The following is a 21,544-nucleotide window of genomic DNA, read 5'->3' as shown; positions in this document are numbered from 1 at the left end:
CAAAGGACGGCGGAGATTTATAGGTCAAATTGCAGACCTATACATTTCCGCTTTGCATCCTAAAAATGTTATTAATTTAATGCAGAAATTATTTTAAGTAATTATTCTTTTTTGTATCAAATTTGATTTTGGGAATAACAATCAAAACTGAATGAGTGATAGAGGCCACAAATAAGTCTTTGGACTATTTTAAAGCAGTTTATCATTAATGAAAACATAAAGAACAAGGGCCAAAGCAGTGCACTCAATAGCATATCTATTTGGTAAATAAACCAGTAACACAATATAACACTGTGGTATTAATTGTACCAAATCATAGGCTCTTATTGATGTTGATTCCTGAAATGTCTGAGCAATGATTTCAGAAAGCCAAGATTAAATCATATTCTTATAAGATATCCAAGTTAAAAATTTCATTTAAAAAATAAAGTGCATTTTCTACTACACTACTCTTATACTATCAGTTACAGAACAATTGAACATATTTTTATTATGTTACCCAAGTACATAATCTTACATCATTTATTAGAATTTCTGACATTGTCATTATTCACAAATTTGATTGATAACAAAAAAAATATGGAAAATTTTAGTGAAGTTCCTACTCTGTTTGTTGTTCTCCTGAATTTATTTTTGAAGACGTTTGAATGTCTAAATCAGAAATATTCTCATTTTTCCATTCAAATATATTTACTCTCTCCTCGTCAGCAGTTTAATGTGTGAATGCTATTCAAATTGATATGCAAATTATCACTCAAGTTTAGGAAAATGCTTGATTTTATTTATTATCTCTTGATCTCTCTCACTTTATTTTTGTTACTACTTCACATTTCAGACCGATAACTTACTGCATGGCCATCCGTCAAGACCCTTGGGATATTTTTCTGGAGAATTTTGTCTTCATTATATTCATTATATTCAATAATAATGTTTCTTTGCTTTATAAAAGTACAGAAGGTTGTGTTTCACTGTTACTGTAGTAAAAGTCTACAGTAAATGAGTTGTGTGAATTCCTTTCTCCACCAGTGATTATGCTCAATTTGGAGACAGTCTTCAAACAGTGGTTCTAGGTCTCAATTTCCATTGCACTATGGGAAGCTCGATCTGGTCCCGCTCCTCCGCATAAGCTTTCCGTAGACCTTGTAAGATGTAAGGTTGCTAGTTCCGGAGTACTCCTTTCGGGAGGCTGACATTTTAGAAGTTCAGTGTTGAAGCATCTGATGATTTGACTATTATGTCTGAATATGGAATGTTGTGAATTCCTGTTTCTAATGTTGATTGGGTAGTTGGTCTAAGAAGGATACCAATGATGTACAGAATGAACGTTCCAAAGATAGTTTGTCATTACGATATATTGGTTCCAAAATGTGCTTCAGATAATAAACCGAATTAAATTTGGCATCAGTTGCAACTTAAACTGGAATTTACCATTGTAAGGTAAATTTGTAACCTGCCACGACCACGAATCCTCGTGGAAAACTTTCCGTACATTCCATTACCCAGTCGGAAAGGCCGACCCTTTGATCCACTAGTATGTGGAAAGAAACAAATCTAATAGACGGAAAATATCCCATGCTTATCTAGACTAACAGCAAATTTCTACTTACCACCTGCAAAACGGCATTTGTAGAATCTGTAATTTGTCGAGCTCTGCGTGTACGAACTTTAGGTTTGTGTGAACACACATTTAAATTTGTACCATAACAGTGAATCAACCTTCTGTATCCTGAGATCATCTGAATAAAGATGAAAATTGAATATGCATTATATTAAAATTAGAAATAACTTTGTAAATTCTTCTTAATTAGCTCATTGTTAAGAGACAATATTCTCCTTGGCAAGTGTAGCAGTCTAAGGACCTTTCAGTGTCTAATTAAAACTATCTTTATTTAGTTTATAAAATAATAATAATGCAATTTCAGTTGACTTGCCTTTATTAGTGTTAATTTAAAATGAACTGATTAAGTGAATTTTGTTATTGCCCCAGTCTCGACATTAAAGTTCACATAATAAAGCAAACAAAAATTTTACCAGAATTTGTTCAACTGAACTGTAAATTACTTTCACAACCTCCAATAATGGTTGCTTTTTATTCTTTTCGACACGAACAATAAAAAGTGGAAATGTAATAAATGTTCCATTTTGAGTACAATAGACTTCCTTCTCGTATCAAGCAAAGATGGGTTTGATCTCCAATTGTAGAGCAGTTTAAAAATTCAGTTTTAGCAACCATTCTGCTGTATTCGGGGAAAATAGAAGTTAAAGTTTAAAAACACCTAACCTTTAAATGGATGCGGTCCCGTGCACGTGGTACGTGTGCTAGTTTCCACGTCGGGGAGTGCCCACGGTGATGCCAGATTTGGTTACTTTATGCCAAATTTAGTTCCTGTTTTTTACTCTTTTGGCACCTAAAAATATTTTCTACTTTTTCAATCTTCAACAGGAAAAAAATTACAGATTTCTTTTAACTTTGTTTTGTTTAACCACTCTGATTAACTCTTGAAGTGTGCAGCAATATATCATCTCATCATTTTGTTTCATTTAGAACATAATTTGGTCAACTGAAATCTCTAATCTTGACCTTGACCCTGAAAATTGTAGTTTGTAATTTGTAATTATCTACTGATTTAAGAACAATACTAAGTTGGATTGTTTAATAAATATTTAAAATACAAAAAACTAAATAGTTATTTAGAAATTATTAAAAATGGAAGGAACAATTTGGGATCCTGCTTAAGTCATATGCATGCATGCATACTGTACAGGATGGAAAGTGCCAGAAAAGAAAAATAAATAAATCTGCCTCTAAAGTAATAACCTTCATACTATCAAAATGTTTTAAATTGCAGATACCTCAAGATTAAAAAGAAAAGGAATAGATGAATGTTTAATCTTAGTAATTAAACAGCATCTATTTTCAGGAGTTTTTTTTATCATGATATATATGCATATATATATTTTTACTAAAAAGGAGTAATAAGAACTTTAAAGAATAAACATTCTTTCTATACAGAAATAAAATATATGAGGGGACTACAAATCAATAAGTGTCACATCATGATTGTTATAAATATAATACAAACAGATAAATGGGAATTTGATTGTAAAATGCCGAATAAAATCAAAGCTAAATATTGTCAGCAGCAATTCTTTTAACTATTTTCATTAATTACTTTGAAGAATATTTATATAATATATTTTCTTGATGATTGTGCTAAATTACTTCCACATACAGTAAAACCTGTGTAAACTGGAATTGCAGGATACCAAATATTTTTTCCACTTTGGCAGGTTTCACTGTATTTTATAGTAACCTCTTAGCCCAAGCTTATTGAAAGATAAAATTATTAACACGAGTTTATATAGTAAGTTCAGAGGACAAAGTTTAACGAGAATTGACATAAAATGCTTTAATATAGATCTACAATTAATAAATAGAAAAATTTCGATCGGTCGCCAAAGTTCTCGACTGTTTAAATATAAATAAAAATTAATTTATTTATATTTGAAATTTTTTAACCTAGTGAATATTTTAAATTCTAAATGCAGTTGGTCGTTAAATGGTAATTGTATTTTCAGAGATTCGCACGAATTACCTGATAGTGGAACCTTCGGTCCCAATAGTCATAGAGCCGCCACCGAAAGTAAGTACCGGGCAAAGAACTCGAACTGCGATTTGCGGTAATCTTTTTTGAAGACCGGAAAACGGTATAAAAATATTCGTTCGTACGTCGTTTCGTAAAACTTTGCAATTTTTTTTCCAGGTGAAGAAAAAACATCACAGAAACAAGAAGAAGAACCAGCAGGGGAAGTGTAGTCAAAAAACTGATTCCTGTAATTTCAACTACTTCTCTAGTCTTAATAACTGTGATATTAGCAATGCCACAAATTTAGATCAGAAGAGTACGGCGGAAAGAACTAAGGATAGTGTGAACTGTGAGAACACTTTTGATATTAAACAGAATATTCAAAAATGTAGAGAGAAGGAGAGACCGAAAGCCGTGCCACTTCAAAACTTGACTAACGGTCCAAGATATAACGGTATGGTGCCCGAAGTTTCGGACGACAAATTCGGCTTCAAGAAATTCTTAAAGTTGAAGAAGAAGAATTCTTTCTAGTCTTTAGAAAAAACACTTATTTTATTTGAAATATTTCAAAATCATTAAATTATTAAAATCATTAATCATTTTAAAAGTTTGTAAATTGTTCTTATTTATAATTTATACACCTACGTCGCAATTTACACTCTCTGCTGAAGCTTTCCGATTAACGAGACGGTATCGTCGACGAGAATGTCGAAAATGGCGTCGGAAAGTTCCGTTTTGATAAATATCTCGTCCTGTTCGTAATTTACCCAGGAACACTCTTCCTCTCTCAGTTCTTTTATTAATATATTGTCCACGAAGTCGCGTTTCTTTCGACCCAATTTCGTAACGGATTCGTTCTTCTTAGATTCCGTGGCGACGTTCTTTATGCCTAGTAACTGGAGCGTCTTTTCGACGACGGTGTTTACGAATTGTTCGCCGTCTCGGGGAAACGATTTTTGCGTCAGCTTCCACGTTTTCGTCCACGGAGCGGGTTTCTCGTTGGCTTTACTAAAAATAATTAAATAAAAATATACCTCTTCTATTATTATTTTGAATATGGGAAAATTTATACACACCTGTTTAAATTTAGTATCATATCCCTAGTGAGATCACACAAAAACTGTTTATATAACACTTGACTCTTTGTTGCCAAATCACTGTTTTCTGCATTTTCTTCGTTAAATTGATAAATATTTATGTTATCTTTCAGAGTTAAAGCCATTTCGGTCACCATATCTTGTATTTCTTTAGGATCGTTAACGATTACGGAGAAAGACTCGTTCTTCTTCTGTTCGAATTTAGAAAACGGCAAAGCGGACGGAGGAATGTATGGCGGGGGTGGTTTGTTAGGAATCTGACGATAATAGTTCTGATAGTGTGGAGGCATTTCTTCCCGAGCCAACTGTGCTTCTTTATTTTCAAAACCAAAATCGTCATCAAACCATTCAGATTCTTCCAGGAAATCGGACTTCTGTAAGGGATTAATTAATTAAAAAAATCAATTATCTTAATTGTTTTTTTGGCTTGTCATTTTAAAGTTTGTGCATTATTATTAAGGATATGTTTTATCAAAAACCAGTAGAAATTTTTCAATAGTAAAACTGTCTGCAAGAAATTCAATAAAGAAAATAAGTAGAGAGAAAAAAGAAACTCTCTTCATATCTATTCCAGTGGTTTTCAAACTGTGGGGCATAAAAATAAATGTTATTGTTCATTTCTTCTTGTAATAACTCTAAAACTTTAATATGGTTTTCACATTACCAAAAATTTGAGTTTTAAATTCTTCTCTGACTGCACTTAACTAATACTCAAATCTCAAAAATGGTTTTCACAGACAATTCCAAAAACAAATGTTCGAGGCGATAAAATACAAATGTAAATTACGTATCAATTTGGAAGAAAAGAAAAGTTTACGCGTCGAGACACGAACCGGCGTCTCGCAAATACGAGCGAGGCATGCTAACACCAAACTGTGCTATTTTGCACAATCTAAGTCACTGGGGATTTCTTAACTTCAGTATTTTAAAAAACGTTTGAGAAGTCGCACTGTCACGTGATAAAACACACGTTTGCTCCGCCCATTCGCCATTTTTGTGGTAGTTTTCGCTCGCTTAGCTTGCACGTGGTCTGTTATTCGACGTATTTTTTTAGTTTAAACGTACAAAAATACTGCAGTTCTATTATCATGGATTAAGTTAAAAAAGATTCTTTTCTTGTGGGCTATTCTAGCGGTCTAACAGGACGAGATGCAGCTCTGTACGAAGAGAAAATTTCGTTATTTCAAGGCAATCCATACGAAGCCAGTTTATCAGACTTCTACACCCTGTCACAAATGAAAGCTTATAAATCTTTAGAGGCCCATAACTATTTAACAAGTGGCTGGGTTTCTCCTGATATAAAAGTAAAAGTAATGAATAACAGCGAAGTAATATTGCCTGGAAAGATATGTTTTCGTTTGTTTGTACGTAAACTCGTGTTTTTACGTATTTCTTAACTAAGAATTTTTGTCTGAAAGTAAAAGTCTAATTAAAAACAGCTGTGGAAATTTTTTAATTCAAATTGTTCAGTACCTTTATTTTCTACTTGAAACTAGCATATAATAAGCCTACTTGCTTTTAGTTTTAACGTATAATGTTTATAAGTTTGCACTAGCTAAAGCTTGAAATTACATTAGTTATTCGTTTATAAATGCACTATACCTAACTAAATTAATATAAGCAAATCAGTAAACTCTTTTACGTTTTAAAATATAACTTAGTGTTTATTAACGTAAATATTGAAATGAAATGTTTCTGACAAACTCTTGTATTGATATTCACTTTATTCGTAACGAAATTTTTCCGGTTTATTCTCGAGAGCCATGCAGTTTGCCTTCGCCGTGAAAGCTCCTCAGTTTGGGACCCTTGATAACAAATAATGCCGGAAATTTTAAAAAAATGATGTTCCTTTGTTCTTGAGTGAACTAGCATTACACCCAATTACACAACAAATCACCATAGTGATATTCGCGACGAAAAAAAACAACACAAGAACTCCAGTTAAAGCGCACGCGAACATACACAAAACGTAAACAAGTCACAAACAGTCACAAAGATGGCGCTAAACAATTGCGCATGCTCATGACGTCACTCGTGATGTCGACATGAAACCTCTCTATTTTAAAAAACGTTTGAGAAGTGCACTTTCTCCCTTTTCCGAATAAAGGTACTACATACCAAGGTTCACCCACACGATCGGTATCGGCGAAATTCGCAAGAACCCTGTCGTAACGTCCCCTTATTAGTAAGTTTAGACAAAGGAAAAGCTGTTACGTAAGGTTATAATTATAATTTAAAACAGAGAGATAATATAGTGGAAAATAAAATGGTTCTTGCAAATAACTTGTGGGTTATTTGCAAGAAATTATGGCAATGAGAACAGAATGCAAACTGATTTGATGGCAAGGCATAAACTAAAACAATGTAGGACAGGCGTGGCCAACAGTTTTTGCCCCGGGCGGAATTGGAAAAAACTTTTTTCACGGGCCGAACGAAATATTAAAATTAAAAAATGTTAAATACAAACACAATTCGTTTAAGTATATAAATGTTTAAATATATTAGTATTATATTTCTAGAAAAGTAAACGAATTACTAAGTTAAATTTAAAATATTAATATTTATAATAAAATAATGTACGTTAGACAGTAATTCAAGATATACAGATGATATTCAATTTATCATTGTTTTTTATTCTGCACTATCACACAGACGAGTACAAAAGTTGTAAATCTCTACAATGGAATTTTTTCAAAAAATGAAGTATTGCGAATCCATTCGACCAATTATTGGAAGTTAAGTAGCTGATATTGAAAGATTAATCACGGGCCGTACGTCGGCCGTGCCCGATCTAGGACCTAGTTTATTTATAAAGTCGCAAACGTCGTTCAAGATTTTATAAGTAAACTAGAACTGAAATAACCTACTCACAATCAAAATGAATTTTGATCATATTATAGTTATTTTTGTTGATAATTTAATTTTTAAAGTGTGGTTTTAGATAAATGCATAACTACATTCAAATTAAGAATTTGCTGTCTAATCTTGAAATTGGAATTTTTCTATGATGCACTTTGAATTTATCTTTTAAAATACATATTTAAAAATTAATCTGATTTTCTGAATAATGTCTAATGTCTGTACATTGACAAATAAATCATGCAAATCTTATCAAATTTACTTTCTTTCGTAACTATTAAATAATATCTTCCAATATCAAATTGTTAAGAAAGTCAAAGTTACTATTTTTTATAATTGCATAAACAAAATTGACAGTGCATTGGAACAGATGCAACTACCAATTACATAAAAATATGTGAAAAAATTTAACACGAATAATCTGTCTGAAATTTAAACATATTAATGTTTACTGTATTGAAAATCCTTTCTAAATAAAAAAAAATCTATATTTGGAAATATAAGTAAAATTAATATATAAAATGGCCCACTAGTGGCCGAGCGGACGAAACCGAACGCCGGTAGCCGGTCTTGGATTTGCACCTCGCTAATGGGCTGGCCACGTGCATATCTTTGCATAAAAACTTTTTAAACTTTTAAATTTGATTGTGATTAAATTTTAAAATTTATTGTTTTTGATTCACCCTAATGCAGTACCACATCATTCACACATTATCCAGCAAGCTTGGAACTGGAAGTGGTCTGGATTTCTGGGCAAAGGCTAAATCTGTGTGTGTAAATGACGATGTTTGTTTGTTCGCTATACACTCCTCGGCCGTTTGACCGATTGCTATGAAACTTAGATAATATCGTACGTCTCGCCCCGAAATATCGACTGGATTTCTATAAACCGATTAATTTGTGTCTACGTTAGTGCTACCTGTAAATTGGCAAATCTGTCTATTGGCAAAAATATAACAAAATAATAACTAACTGGATATAATTTTAAAATATACATATATTATATTCACTTGATTACTGCAACAATGGTATAGCATGAAATAGATGCACTATATCATTACTGAGACTTAGGTATCATATAACACTTGCCTGCATGGAATTGAAAAAACCTGAGTTGTTAGATGTGAAAAATTAAATACTTATAGACTTTTCATAGGGTAACACTTTCATTTCTGAATGGCAGTTTCTTAATTCTAATAAGCGCCCTCCGGTAGCTAAGTGGATAAAACCACCGAACACTGGTAGTTAGTTAGTCGTGGGTTCAAGCGTCACCAATGGGCTGGCTAAGTGGAGTTTTCCGTGTTTTCTTCACGTTAGGAACACCTAAATAGGGTCCAGCTTCCCATAAAAGTCTTTCTGGGATGCATTCCCCCTGGAAGATCGGAAGATCACTCGTGTTGCAGGCCGCAACGAAATAAACTAAACTAATTCTAACAAGCAATTATTTATTGTGACAATGTCACAATACTGGGCAGCAACGTTTCGTCACAATATTCTCAATTCTTTTAGTGGTGGTCTTGCCCCTATATATCATACTTTTCCTGTTAGATGACTGGCACGACTCTATTGCTAACTCTGTTCGGGGGAAAATTTTGAATTGTGTGACTTCCAGTCCAAACCAGAAGTTCATATATAGTTAATATGGGCCTCCTGTCCCTAAGCTTTCTACATCTGGTCTCAACTTTCATCAATCTAACTCCTTTCTTGAGATTAAGGAAGGACAGATAAATAGGCAGACTACAGTTGGAATTTATAAGTCTACAATTTTTTGAAATTGTAACCCAATAATTTTTCTATAAACGCAATATTTACGAGGACATAGTTCCAACAACATAGTGTTTAAATTTTGGCAACAGACTGTATAAACTATCATCACATAAAAGCAATTATTCTAGCATTTTTACAAGATTTTCTTTTTATTTAAACAAATTTTATATGAAGTCTTTCAAACATTAAGGTTAGCAACTTTGATCACATGCAGGCCATCATAACCTAACACGGATCCCTTTTCAAATATTAATAGGACTAGTATTAAGTAGTAGTCATTGAGCATCCTCTCTTCTGGGAGGAGATAAACAACAACTTTTGATCAAATTGCTTCAACCCCTTTCCACAATGGTCCCCCTTTCTATCAGACCGATGTGCCAGTCAGATAGAAAGCTGGACCATTTGTATTATGTAATTTTCCCATTCTAGAGAAATAGGAAAATTACATAAAACATTTTGTCAGGATGGTAACCTTGTATTAAAAGGTTTTCAAAATGCTGAGTTTAAATATTTGGTCTGTTTCTTGCAAAATTTGATTGGTTGGCAGATTATTGTTGATATTTGGCTGTGAATGGTACAGTTTCTTAGCATTCTTTCTAATATTAGCTCTATTTACTTGACCAAAAAGTTTTCCCTGAAAGGCATTAAATAGATGACCAGCATGACTCTATTGTTAAAGGAAAAGTATGATGTACAGGGGCAAGCCACTACTAATTTGAGGTGGGGAGCATATACAGTAGACCCCCTATAACATGAGTTCATATAACACAGCGAAAAAATTGCGACCGTGTTCGTATAACACACTAAAAGAGATTCGTATAACACGGTAAAATGTCATCACCGACCCGTGTTGCAACAGGATTGGTCAAATCTGGACCAATAGCGGATATTGTACAAACCGTTGAGTTTAAACGATCACTGGACCTACTAAAAAACATTTTATTATTCAACGGCCATAAAAATTATATTTTTATTAATGATGTCTCCAAAGTTAAGTTATTTTTCTGCAAAAAATTTGCCGATCGGGAAACACGCGTCCGCCGTTCGACGAGCCGCTCTGCGACGAAAACGAGCTTAAGCAATGGTGTCGTCGAACGGTGCACACTCGGTAAGTAATCCTACATTTTGTTTATAGCATAGTTTATATGGATTATTCCCAAAAAATTATGTGATTTGGAAATGTTGAGTCAAATTAGTCTAGAATCGATTAATTTTATGGAAGAAAACCTTTCAAACAGCTGTAACCCCTAAACTGCCACACGTGCCAGGCTGTGATTGGCTCATGTATTTAAGTGGCTCATCTACACAGATTCATATAACACGGAACGTATCTACTGTATTTTAAATTAAATTAATCACAATTTTAATTTATAATTGCAGCCTGGCATTGCGACAATGTCACAATAAGTAATTGCTTTATTATTATTTGAGTTCTGCAGATTAGTCATGAAAATTGTGTATTCATGTGATAAACAGTTGTATCTGTATTAAGTATTTCTTGCAGGTGCACAGCTTTCTGTGTTCAATTGTCAAAGCAGATACACGTTCAATTTGCTTCAAAGATGGCAGCCCAGTTCAGGGTCTAGTAGTTATATATCATTGGGCAAAACAGTTTAAAATATAAACAAAATTATATTTTAACTGAAAAATATTATATAAAATTATTTTTACTATTTAGTATGTTTACTTATGATGATAAAACAACTTTCTCATTATAATTATGGAAATTTTTGTTATGATTTACAGATGATGCCGAAATATGTTAAATTTTCAAATGCAATTCACACGATTCTGAATAAAAATACTTGTTCGTGCTAAGTTTACTGCCATTTTAAGTTTTAAAAATTGATTTTTCAAAACAAGTCAGTCTAGACATTCGTGGCTCCAGTGAATGAACTGTAAAATTGGTTAACTCGTGGTGATGATATTTGTTTGGCTTGTATCATTTGCCAAACCTCATTTAGTATTAAATATGATGGAGTTAAATCATTTACGAGACATGCCTATTGTGAAAAGCATGAAAAAAGTGCATCTTTTCATTTTACCTTCCCCTCCCCCCGTTCGTCGCATTGGCCAACAAAGCAGTTTCCAAAGGTGGTGACGCAACACAAAGGGATAGTTCGTCGAGTAAACGGGGAATTAACTATAATTTTTTGGGGTAGTGTTGCAATATTAACTTTATCCGAAATAAATTACAAATGTATTTTGTAGTACACAATAAAAGCATGCATATCCACATATAAATGGAGAATTTTCATGTTTATTTTGAAAGATTGGGAAATCCATAATCAATCATTTTCCATTCTTAAGTTTGATGTTTATTAATTAACAAATATACTGTGCTCGTAATGTAAATCATTAATTTTTTATAAACTAAAATAAACTTTAGAAAGTATTCAAAAGAATCAGAAACTGGAAAAATTTTGGCATAGTCTCATCACTAATTATTAATCCTCTTAAAATATAGAATACCATATATAGTGTAACATTTAGGATGAAAATTAAACAAAAAAAAGAGAAGAACATAATGAAACTGACATAATGTGACACACATGTTGTGGAAATCAAATCTAAGCGGCCACATGATGAACTACAACTGTACTACAGCCTGTCAAGTTCAAAACTAGCCATTTTTCTGATAATTCCAGATTTCCGGAAGCTGGATATTTGGCCTGTTGCTGTATGCATCTATAAATTCTCATAAATGGAAATTTGCAAAAATCTCAAACTCCACAATACAGGCACTATTTTTTCATGTTATAATTTATTTTGTTGGTGGGTGTTCCTGTATGCTATATCTAATTCATTTTATCAGTTTTTATCTTTTATTCATAACAAATGTTACAATATATAAAAACACTTACCTGGTTTAAAAGAACGGGTTCAAAGGAACTAGTCATTTCAGCTTTTTCGATTTCAAGATCGGTAGTAATTTCCCAATTATTATCTTCTAAGTTGTCTAATAATGGAGACAAAATCATTAGATCTTGGGGTCTAGATTTTGATTGAACCGATTTTCTGTCATTTAAAGTGGCTAAAATTCGAGTCACTTTCTCTGTAATATCCGAAACATCTTTCTTCACATTTTTTGATTCTGATGCACTTATGTTAATATTCTTTTTTTCTCTGGTAATTTGCAACATACAATCGACGGAATCTTCAATTAGGTATTCCGACAGATTTTCAGAAATAAATTCCGAAGGCTTCTTTTTGCTTTTATCTACAATTTGTGCGGATGAATTTTCGCTACTAGATACAATTTTTTGATTTAAAGTACGAGTTTTGATTGTCTCGACGGTATCTGCGTAAAGCCACTGAAAGATATTTTCTGTGATATCATCCACCAGATTCTCTTTTATTATTTTTTTATCATCAAGTGATTGAGCACTTATTTCTGCATTTGATTTTTGCATTTCGTCTTTTTTATTGCCGCTTTTACTTGACGAATCAGTAATTGTTTCTGTGCTTCTAGAACTTTTTTCACTAGATAATGTTTCAGCTGCTTCCGAGAGAACTTCTAAATCTTCAGAAATATTTAAATCGTTTTCAGTATTATCATTTTCTTGAACAGTATTTGTAGTCTCTTGTATCACAGTATTCTTAATTTCAGATTGTGTCAATCCACTTTTTTCGGAGAAATCAACATGCTCTTCGATATCATCGTTATTTTCTTTCAGTGATTCCTTACTAATTTCATCTTGTGATATTTCTGAACTTATTAAAGAAGCCGAAGGAGTCAAACTACGATCCTCAATTTCACCAGAAATAATTTTTGATGTATTCTCTTCCGAACTCTGCGACCCAAGAGTCTTTTTATCTGTAAATAAAAAAGTCAGTATTACATATACATATATTAAGTCTTAATATTTCTTTGTTGACATATGCTAGATACATAAAATCAAAATAAATTTTATCTTGACACTATTGAAATTTAAATTTAAATATTAATTAGATTATTAATTGTCAATATCCACTTCTAGACACTTCTAGTAATACTGTATTTACTCAAATAATCCATGCACTTTTTCCAAAAAAATCACAACAAAAAGCCAGATTGTTCAGTTTATTCAAAACAAATTTGGTGATGCAACCAATAAAGTACTGTTGCTTCCAGTTACTAAGCATTTTGTTGCTTTGTTTATCTAGTTAAGAAAAATTTATCACTAACAACGTAATGGAAAGATTTCAAAACTTTCACATTTGAAATCTTTGTATAATATTATTTTTACGCTTTAATAACTTTTTACTCATTCAGCAATGGCACCTAAATTTTTGTTCTTTTGGATAATGTGAGTTTAATTTTGTCAACTTTGTCCCCAAAGTGTACCCTTTCCTTGTCAGATTAAATTTTTATAATCTGAGTAATTATGTGAATTCTTTGATGCAAATTATTTAAGTTATTTTATTTAAAAAAATCATAACTTGAGAAATACTGCTGGGGAAAAAATCATAAAGACAACAGCAAACTTTTTAATGTTATAATTGTAGGATCTGTTGAGATATTACTTATACAATTTCACTAGGTCAGAGTTTCTTATATGATTACAACTGTGTAAATATATTAAAAAAAAATTTAATTAAAAAAGTTTAATTTTCAATATATTTTAAAGGAATTTTTAACTGTATTGAGCCTAACATTTGCCTAATTTTAAAATATTCTTATGATGACTAAACAATAATATTAATTGATTTTGATCATTTTACCTTCTGCTGATGACACTGAAGAATGAGGCAAACTTTGTTCTTTATCTCCTACACGTGAAATTGCTTCTTCAATTTCCGATTTTGATGATATTGAAACCTTCAATACCTATTGGAAAAATTTTAACGTTTAAAAAAGAGAGCAATAAAGTTTTAATAAAATATAATTTTCTAATACTAATTAATTTAAATTAAGACATTCTTATTAGAAACATTAATTGCATATATGTTAAATAATCCAAATATAGGGTGGTTATAATTAAACTGATAGTATTCAGACCCTCTAGAGCTCATTCTGCTAATCAGATTTTGATGAAACTTAGTATATACTATGGTTTCTCTTACTTATGTATTATGTTTTATTTAAATACAGTAGAGCATCGATTATCCGACCCCCGATCAACCGTCACGTCGGTTAACCGACCACATTCTAGTCGGCAAATTCAAATGTCTGCTAGTGCTGTGGTGCTACAATATTTGGCTATGTCTTGGCTACTTTAATATTATTTTTGTTAAATTTTTGTATGTTTTAGCTGGCAACCTTGACTCGACCATGAAAGGGAGGCCAGTATTTAAATGAGGCTTAATTTTATTTAATAATGCTATCCAATTGCTGTTTTTAAAACGTGTGTGAGATTTAGCAGCAAAAAAACGAGGGTCAGCTGTGAAGCAGAAGAAAATTTTGGACTTCTTTTTCTAATGTATAGGCCTACTTTATGTAAAATATGCAACCCGAATATATTTTTTTTGTTTTATACTGTATTTTTCAATATACAGTATGGTACTGTATTTATTTTGTGCAAAATAAAGAAATAATTTTTAATGATACAATAGCAACGTTTATTATTTAAAAAAAAATTTTGTTAGGCTTAACATCGATGAAAATTCAACGCGAAGTAGGTTAATAGCGATATACTAATATACTATACTAATAATGTATTTTTTTCATACTTTTCGGTTATCCGACCAACCCCAGTTCCCAATTGAGTCGGATAATCGATACTCTACTGTATTGAAAATTACCTTCTAACTTAGAAGTCTGATATAAGTTCATTTTATTCTTTAAATTTTCAACTCAATTCAAAGGCATTTTTGATGATGATGTATGCAGTTTCCAGCAAACTTTAATAAATTTTTTCTATTTGTGAAAATTTCTACGTAATTCAAAGGTAATTTTTAATATATATCTTACACAGCATTATTATAATAATTTTGGAGGTTGCAGAACGTATTAAATTACTTTAAAAAAACAAAAAATAATTATATCATTTGATTTCAAGATATTTTGTATATCTTAAAAATAATTAATTCTATTCCGGGAAACAGTTCACTTTTATCCCAAAATCCCAGGACAAGCAAAAGACCGGGAAATGTGTGGGAAACCCTAGTATATAGATTATATAGACCAGGCCTGGCCAACCCAAATTGTTTTGCGGGCCACTCTGATCACGCGTAACATTACAGTGGGCCACAATTTAGGCAAACATGTTTTAAAAAAAGTAAAACAAATACAAAATGAATTAGATTTTATTGTTATACCAAGAGTTCGTACTTGCACTTGTGCATGGTAACAATGACACATGCAAATTTTTATTTAATTGTTTTGGTATATACATAATGGGAAACAAAAGTTGTAATAGATATATAATATCGCTTAGTGGGCCACACAATTTAACGTGACGGGCCGCGGGTTGGCCAGGACTGATATAGACCACGGGGAAGAGATTTCTGCAATAAAAAAAATTGCTGCTAGATGGTGCTTTTCACAAAATCCTTATGCAAAGTAGGAAGATCCACTAAAAAGGACTGCATTCAAAGCCATTTTTCTTTGAAAATCTCACTCCTGAAGGCCCTAAACAATGCTCTGTCACAAGTGCACATTGCTATGAACTCCTTCAACAAGCAAGTCATTCCTGCCTTACAAGAACTTTAAGGCAGGAATGACTTGCAAGCAATGTTTACAGATCACTGTCTTCATGCAAGATGGAGCAGCTCCCCACATTGGACAAATCAAGGAACTGCTTTGGGCTAACTTTAGCAAGGATCGTGTAATATCCAGAGCTTTTCAGAAGACCTGGTCTCCTCGTTCACCAGACTTGAACCCTTGTGATTTCTGGTGTGTGGGGATTCCTAAAAGATTGTGTTTATGGAGGAAGGATTAGGACTCTGCCTGAATTGAAAGCCAGCATTATATGCCATGTTGCTGAAATTCCCAGAGATTTTCCCAGAGACTCTCTACTAGTGAATAATTACGGTTTCTCCATTTTTTCTATAATGGTTTTAATTTATATAAATTTCAATTTAATTTTTTTTGTATCTGTCCTATAAGACAACCCTGGATTTTGGGGGCCTTTTTTTATGATTCAATTATTGTCTTATCTGTGGAAATATATGGTACTTCTGAATTGGTAGTCCTGTCATTGATTGGTTGTGCCATCGATTTTCTTTAACATAGGATGTATGGGAAGTTGACCATCGGTGGCTGGCTCTGCTGAGTAGTTTCTTTGGAAACCAAGTTACTGTACAGTAATTAGAGCAGATATGGCATTCAAAATTTTGTCGTAAACCAAATTGTTCATAAACGGGCTTTAACGTTCATAACCCGAGGTTTGACTGTATATGATTAAATTCACTATGGTATAAAAACAAATATTTTACATTGAAAATTTTAAAATCTGAAATGGTTGTGGCTATCTGTATTATCTGAGTTTTCAGTTATCTGAGGTACTGTCATCCACATTACCTTGGATACTGGGGTTTCAAATATACATGTATTAAAATATGTTTTTGTCAATGAATAACCAATGAAAAACAAAAATCTATACTTTTTATTTTTTGCAGCTTTATTATTATTATTACTTTCAAAATTTAATAAAAATTTTTAAATTTTTAAAATGTCAAAATTTATAAAAACACTCAATGTTATTTACCATTAAACAAATAACCTGATGTTTTATTAATATAAAAATTATAATAATACACTCGGGGTTCCTACTCAAATTTTTGTTTTAAATTCCATGACTTTTCCTGGCCAACTTTGTACAAATTCCCTGACCTTCATGTCCCTTACTTATTATACATTGACAAAATAAAACAGCATTTGACTTACTATGCACATATGCATATGCTATTGCTCCTCCAACTTTTTAATTAGTTATTTTTTCTACTTAACAGTTACATATTTTTTATAATTGCCAAATTATTACAACTAAAAATAAAATGTTTTATTAAATTAAAGTAGTTTATTCTGTTATTAATCCACAGCCATAAATCTATGTGGTTTTGAAAAAAAGCATTTATTTATTTTTATTCATTAACAAATCCTGTATAATCTAAGCACAAAAGTATATATTTATTAAATTTATCCCTTAATAAATTTCCTGAACTTTATAAAATATTAATAAGCTGGAAAAAAATCAGAATTATTTTGTCATGCAATCAAAATTATTAAAATAAAAAATGATAAGTAATACCATTTAAATTATTGGGTTGTTCAGAAAGTAATTTTGTTTTTTTATTACTAGAGGAATTAGTTGTATTTTTACCAGCCAATTTCATTTTAAACCACATTTTCATTATGTATTTTGACAGCTGACATTTTAAAGCTTATTTGTAGAAAATTTTGTTTGATTCTGTACAATTGTTTCTTTTTTTTTTCGGTGTTCCATCAAATATGAAAAATCGAAAGCATCATTTTCGGCATATTTTGCTTTTTTATTACCAAAAAATTAAAATGCTGTTCAAGCAAGAAAAAAAATTGTGGTACATGTGTGGAGAAGATGTGTTGAGAAAAAGACAGTGCCAAAACTGGTTCACAAAATTTCGTTCTGGCAATTTCAATTTGAAGATGTACCACATTCTGGATGGCCAGTTGAAGCCAATGAAAACAAAATAAAGGTACCGATTGAAGCAAACTGACGAATAACAACACGTGAAATCACTAAGAGATTAAATTTGTTGAACTGAACCGTTTATGATTACTTTGAAACGAATTGGTTTCGTTTCAAAGCTCGATATATGGGTTCCGCGTGTTCTTAAAGAGAGATGCTCTCTATAGTTGGATTTTAAAGAAATTTTTTTTTTGAGCTTTTACCAGACAATTTAACAATTTATTCGAAAGTGTACTGCCATCGAGTAAACAAACTGAGTAACATCATCAAACAGAAAAGGCCAGAATTGATCAACAAAAAAGGTGTAGTGTTTTACCATGATAATGCCAAATTTCACACAAGTTTGGTAACTTGTCAGAAACTGTTACAGCTTGGATGGGATGTACTACCACACCCACCATATTTGCCAGATCTGGAACCCTCAGATTATTACTTGTTTCGGTCTTTACAAAATTTTTTAAACAGTGAAACATTTACTTCAAATGAGGATGACAAAAATCACTTGGATCAGTTTTTTGTAAGCAAAGATCAAAACTTTTATGAATGTGGAATCGTGCTGCTACCAGAAAGATGGCAACAGGTATTTGACCAAAATGGTCAATATATAATTCAATAAAATATTTATATATTATAAGAAAATTGTTTTTCCCCCCATAAAAAAACGAAATTACTTTCCAAACAACCCAATAAAATTATTTATCATTTTTTGTACTTTGTAAATTTTTAGGAAAATTCTGTGTATACTTGGGAAAAATTTTGGATCCTGAAAATATTTTGCACCCATTTTCATGGGTTGTATTGCACAACATTATTTCTTGCTGCCTGCCGACAACTACACTTAGTCAAGGATATTATCAGCAAAAACTCAAGGCAACAAAGGAGGCAAATTCCCTGACTTTCCATGACTTTTTCCAAACACTAATGAAAATCCCCGATTTTTCCTGATTTTCCTGGTATATAGGAACTCTGTACACTATTCAGGTGATAATGGTAACCAATATAAGAAATATGGCTCTTCCAGTATTGAAGTGATTAGTATAATAAGGGAAATTAAGTTAAAGAAGCTAGATGTTATTCAAAAATTACAGCATTAAAACAATATTAATGCTACAAAAATGCTAATGCTAAAAATTCTAACCTCTGATGGTGGAGATAAATTATCTCCATTGGCCACATTTCTACGAAGACGACGAGATTCCGCAACACGTGGTTGTTTGATCTGTGGCTTAACGGGTGTTGTTTCTAACGAAGTATACCATGTCCCCGATGGCTCTAATTTTTGTTCTAACTCTTTTTTAGCTTTTTGAATATACTGATCGTAAGCCTAAAAATAAAATATTGTAAGTGAAATCGAAATAAGAGTAAATGCAAGTTATAATAAAATATTCACCTCAATCTGTTTTTGTAGAGATAATTCTCGTTCTTTTAACTGCTCGCGATATATTCTTTTCTGTTCCTTTTTCAATCTGCTGACTTCTAACTGACGTCGCTTCAGTTCGTCACTTAATGCTAGAATGCGACCCTCTATATCACTCTGATCTGAAGCAGTCTCTAAAAATTGTAAGTTCATACTTTTATTTTGAATAGCTAAGATAATACAGAAAATATATTTATAGTTTTCATTTACCAGACTGAGAAACTGTAAAAGAATCATCAGACCCACTCGAATCATGCCGATGATGCGTATGAGGGACTAAAGGAATTCGAATCATCGCAGGAGGTTTCTTATTCAGTCCCCTATATTTTTGCTTTGGTACTGTCCCATTTTGTAGTTGAGAATCAATATTTGAATGATCAGTTGATTCAAATGATTCAGAATAAATTTCTGTTTCCGATAATCTATTATAAACAAAACAAAGAAAAATCTTTTATGTATTATAAATCAAAATAAGTAATATAATTTTGTGTGGTAGTATATAACCTGCACTGGCATATACCCACAAAAACAATACACTTATTATTATTGAATTATACAAAGTATTTCATACGAAATTTAAATATAAGCTAATAGTGAAAAAATTTAAAAAAACATAGAAAGGACAACTATAACAAGAAATTTAGATGTAATTATTACATGAGGTATTTGGTTATAACATAATGAAATGCCTCAATATAATTACAGCAAAACATCAAAAATCCAGATTTGACCATAGAAAAATGAATATTAACCCTTTCACTAATAACTTAGTGCAAGGTCAAAAGAACAGCAACAACAGACATTTTAACGTTTATTCGGAATTCTTAATTTTTTAATTTCAAAACTGTGATTAGTGTATATTTTGGTTAGATATAGTGATTCTATAAATTACATTTTGAATATTTGTAAGTATTACTACATTCCAGTTCAAACCACTATTTGAACTTAGCACACCTAAACTTGAATTACACTGTATTTACAATACTTAGAATGCTAATTTACACACACATTTTAGAATCCAGACAAGGTCTAGCCCTAATTAGTCAAGGTTTTCAACACTTCACTGTATAACAAGAAATATGAATAGAGATTTCTTTGTGGAAGCATCAAGGAAATATTTATTTTTTGAATAGATTACTTAATGGTAATTTTTTTTTTCTTTTTGCTAAATATCCACACATCATTTACATCAATTAAAAGATTAGTTTTAATAATTTCTAAAATTAACTCTATTATTATTAGTTGATTAATTAATAATATTTCTATTATTAAAAATTAATTATAATCAAAATGTTTCATACTGCTTTTTACTTTCAGTTGATATTTCTTCTTGTATATTACTTGAAATAATTTGGCTCTGATATTCTGACATAATTACATCTTCAGCAACAGAACTTTCACTCTCACTTTTTTCTCTGTTATTATTCCCTTGACTTTCAATAGAGGATCCTGGTGACACTTCAACATCAGTTTGTATAGAGCTCTTTGAGCTTTGTTCAGTTTTTATACTATTCGTAGTTTTCTTATCTTTGTGCAAACCTGGTATAAAAGTATAAAAATATTTTTAATTTGATGCTAATTAAAATTAATAAAAGTTATAATAAAAACTTACTCTTTGATAAAGAACTTGAACTCTTTTGTTTCTTTTCCATTTCAAATAATTTTTTTTTCGATTCCACGAATTTCGTTTTCTTCGGCATCTAATTTTTGTTTCCAAATAAGTAAATTTTCTACTTCTTGTCTTCTTTCCAACAATTTTTGTTCACGTTTTGTTAGATACCTTTAACATAACATTAACTAAATGGATAAATATTTTAAAAATAATTGAAGATCTGAGAACTGAAATTGGATAAGGATCAAAATGAATTTTATCTAAAATATGTCTAAGACATTTTTTCAATGGACATTTCATGTTATAACATCTAACATGAAATTAATTTAACTTTTAACTAAAAAAAATCTTGGTAACTGGAAAGAGAAGAGGAAGAAGTGTGACTGAGGTGTGAAGAGACATTTTCCCACCTAATAATCAAGTGAGATTTCAATTTATATATTACAAACTTTGCAACTTAATTTATCATCTTTTTTCATAGTATGCTCATCAGCATAATTTTGTTTAAAGTTTTGAATATCCAAGTTTTTTACTTGCAGTAAAATGGGCTTAATAATTTCTATTACAGTTATTTATGTACCTCACCCAAAAATAGGTGTATTTTAATTATCTTT

The 21,544-nt window shown here is 31.4% G+C and overlaps 3 protein-coding genes across 5 annotated transcripts in view; 1 reads left to right on the top strand and 2 right to left on the bottom strand.

Annotated features, from left to right (window-relative positions):
- Window positions 1–4,194, top strand: part of LOC136990202 (SUN domain-containing ossification factor) — a 58,733-nt gene extending 54,539 nt beyond the window's left edge. For all 3 annotated transcript variants that reach the window (XM_067288575.1, XM_067288574.1, XM_067288576.1), the window contains 2 exons: window positions 3,580–3,644; window positions 3,765–4,194. In XM_067288575.1, coding sequence (XP_067144676.1) covers window positions 3,580–3,644; window positions 3,765–4,118 — 419 coding nt within the window. In that variant the 3' untranslated portion in view covers window positions 4,119–4,194. The remainder of the gene's footprint in view (window positions 1–3,579; window positions 3,645–3,764) is intronic.
- Window positions 4,121–20,970, bottom strand: LOC136990135 (centrosome-associated protein 350-like). The gene is made up of 9 exons (XM_067288508.1): window positions 20,931–20,970; window positions 20,620–20,857; window positions 19,529–19,740; window positions 19,292–19,452; window positions 19,040–19,225; window positions 14,015–14,120; window positions 12,175–13,127; window positions 4,664–5,058; window positions 4,121–4,595 (listed from the first exon to the last, which is right to left on the bottom strand). Exons 1-9 carry the CDS (start codon window positions 20,968–20,970, stop codon window positions 4,241–4,243), a joined length of 2,646 nt encoding a protein of 881 aa, XP_067144609.1. The 3' UTR covers window positions 4,121–4,240.
- The window catches only part of LOC136990200 (centrosome-associated protein 350-like), a 75,290-nt gene continuing 74,474 nt past the window's right edge, over window positions 20,729–21,544 (bottom strand). Inside the window, exons 30-31 of the mRNA XM_067288569.1 lie at window positions 20,931–21,098; window positions 20,729–20,857 (exon numbers count right to left, since the gene is read on the bottom strand). Coding sequence (XP_067144670.1) covers window positions 20,972–21,098 — 127 coding nt within the window. The 3' untranslated portion in view covers window positions 20,729–20,857; window positions 20,931–20,971. The remainder of the gene's footprint in view (window positions 20,858–20,930; window positions 21,099–21,544) is intronic.

This window comes from Centruroides vittatus, unplaced genomic scaffold (assembly GCF_030686945.1).
Source record: "Centruroides vittatus isolate TY-2023 unplaced genomic scaffold, ASM3068694v2 scaffold_861, whole genome shotgun sequence".
Taxonomy (NCBI): domain Eukaryota; kingdom Metazoa; phylum Arthropoda; class Arachnida; order Scorpiones; family Buthidae; genus Centruroides; species Centruroides vittatus.
Note: the sequence above shows the minus strand (reverse complement) of the source record. Positions and strands in the feature narration are given on the sequence as shown.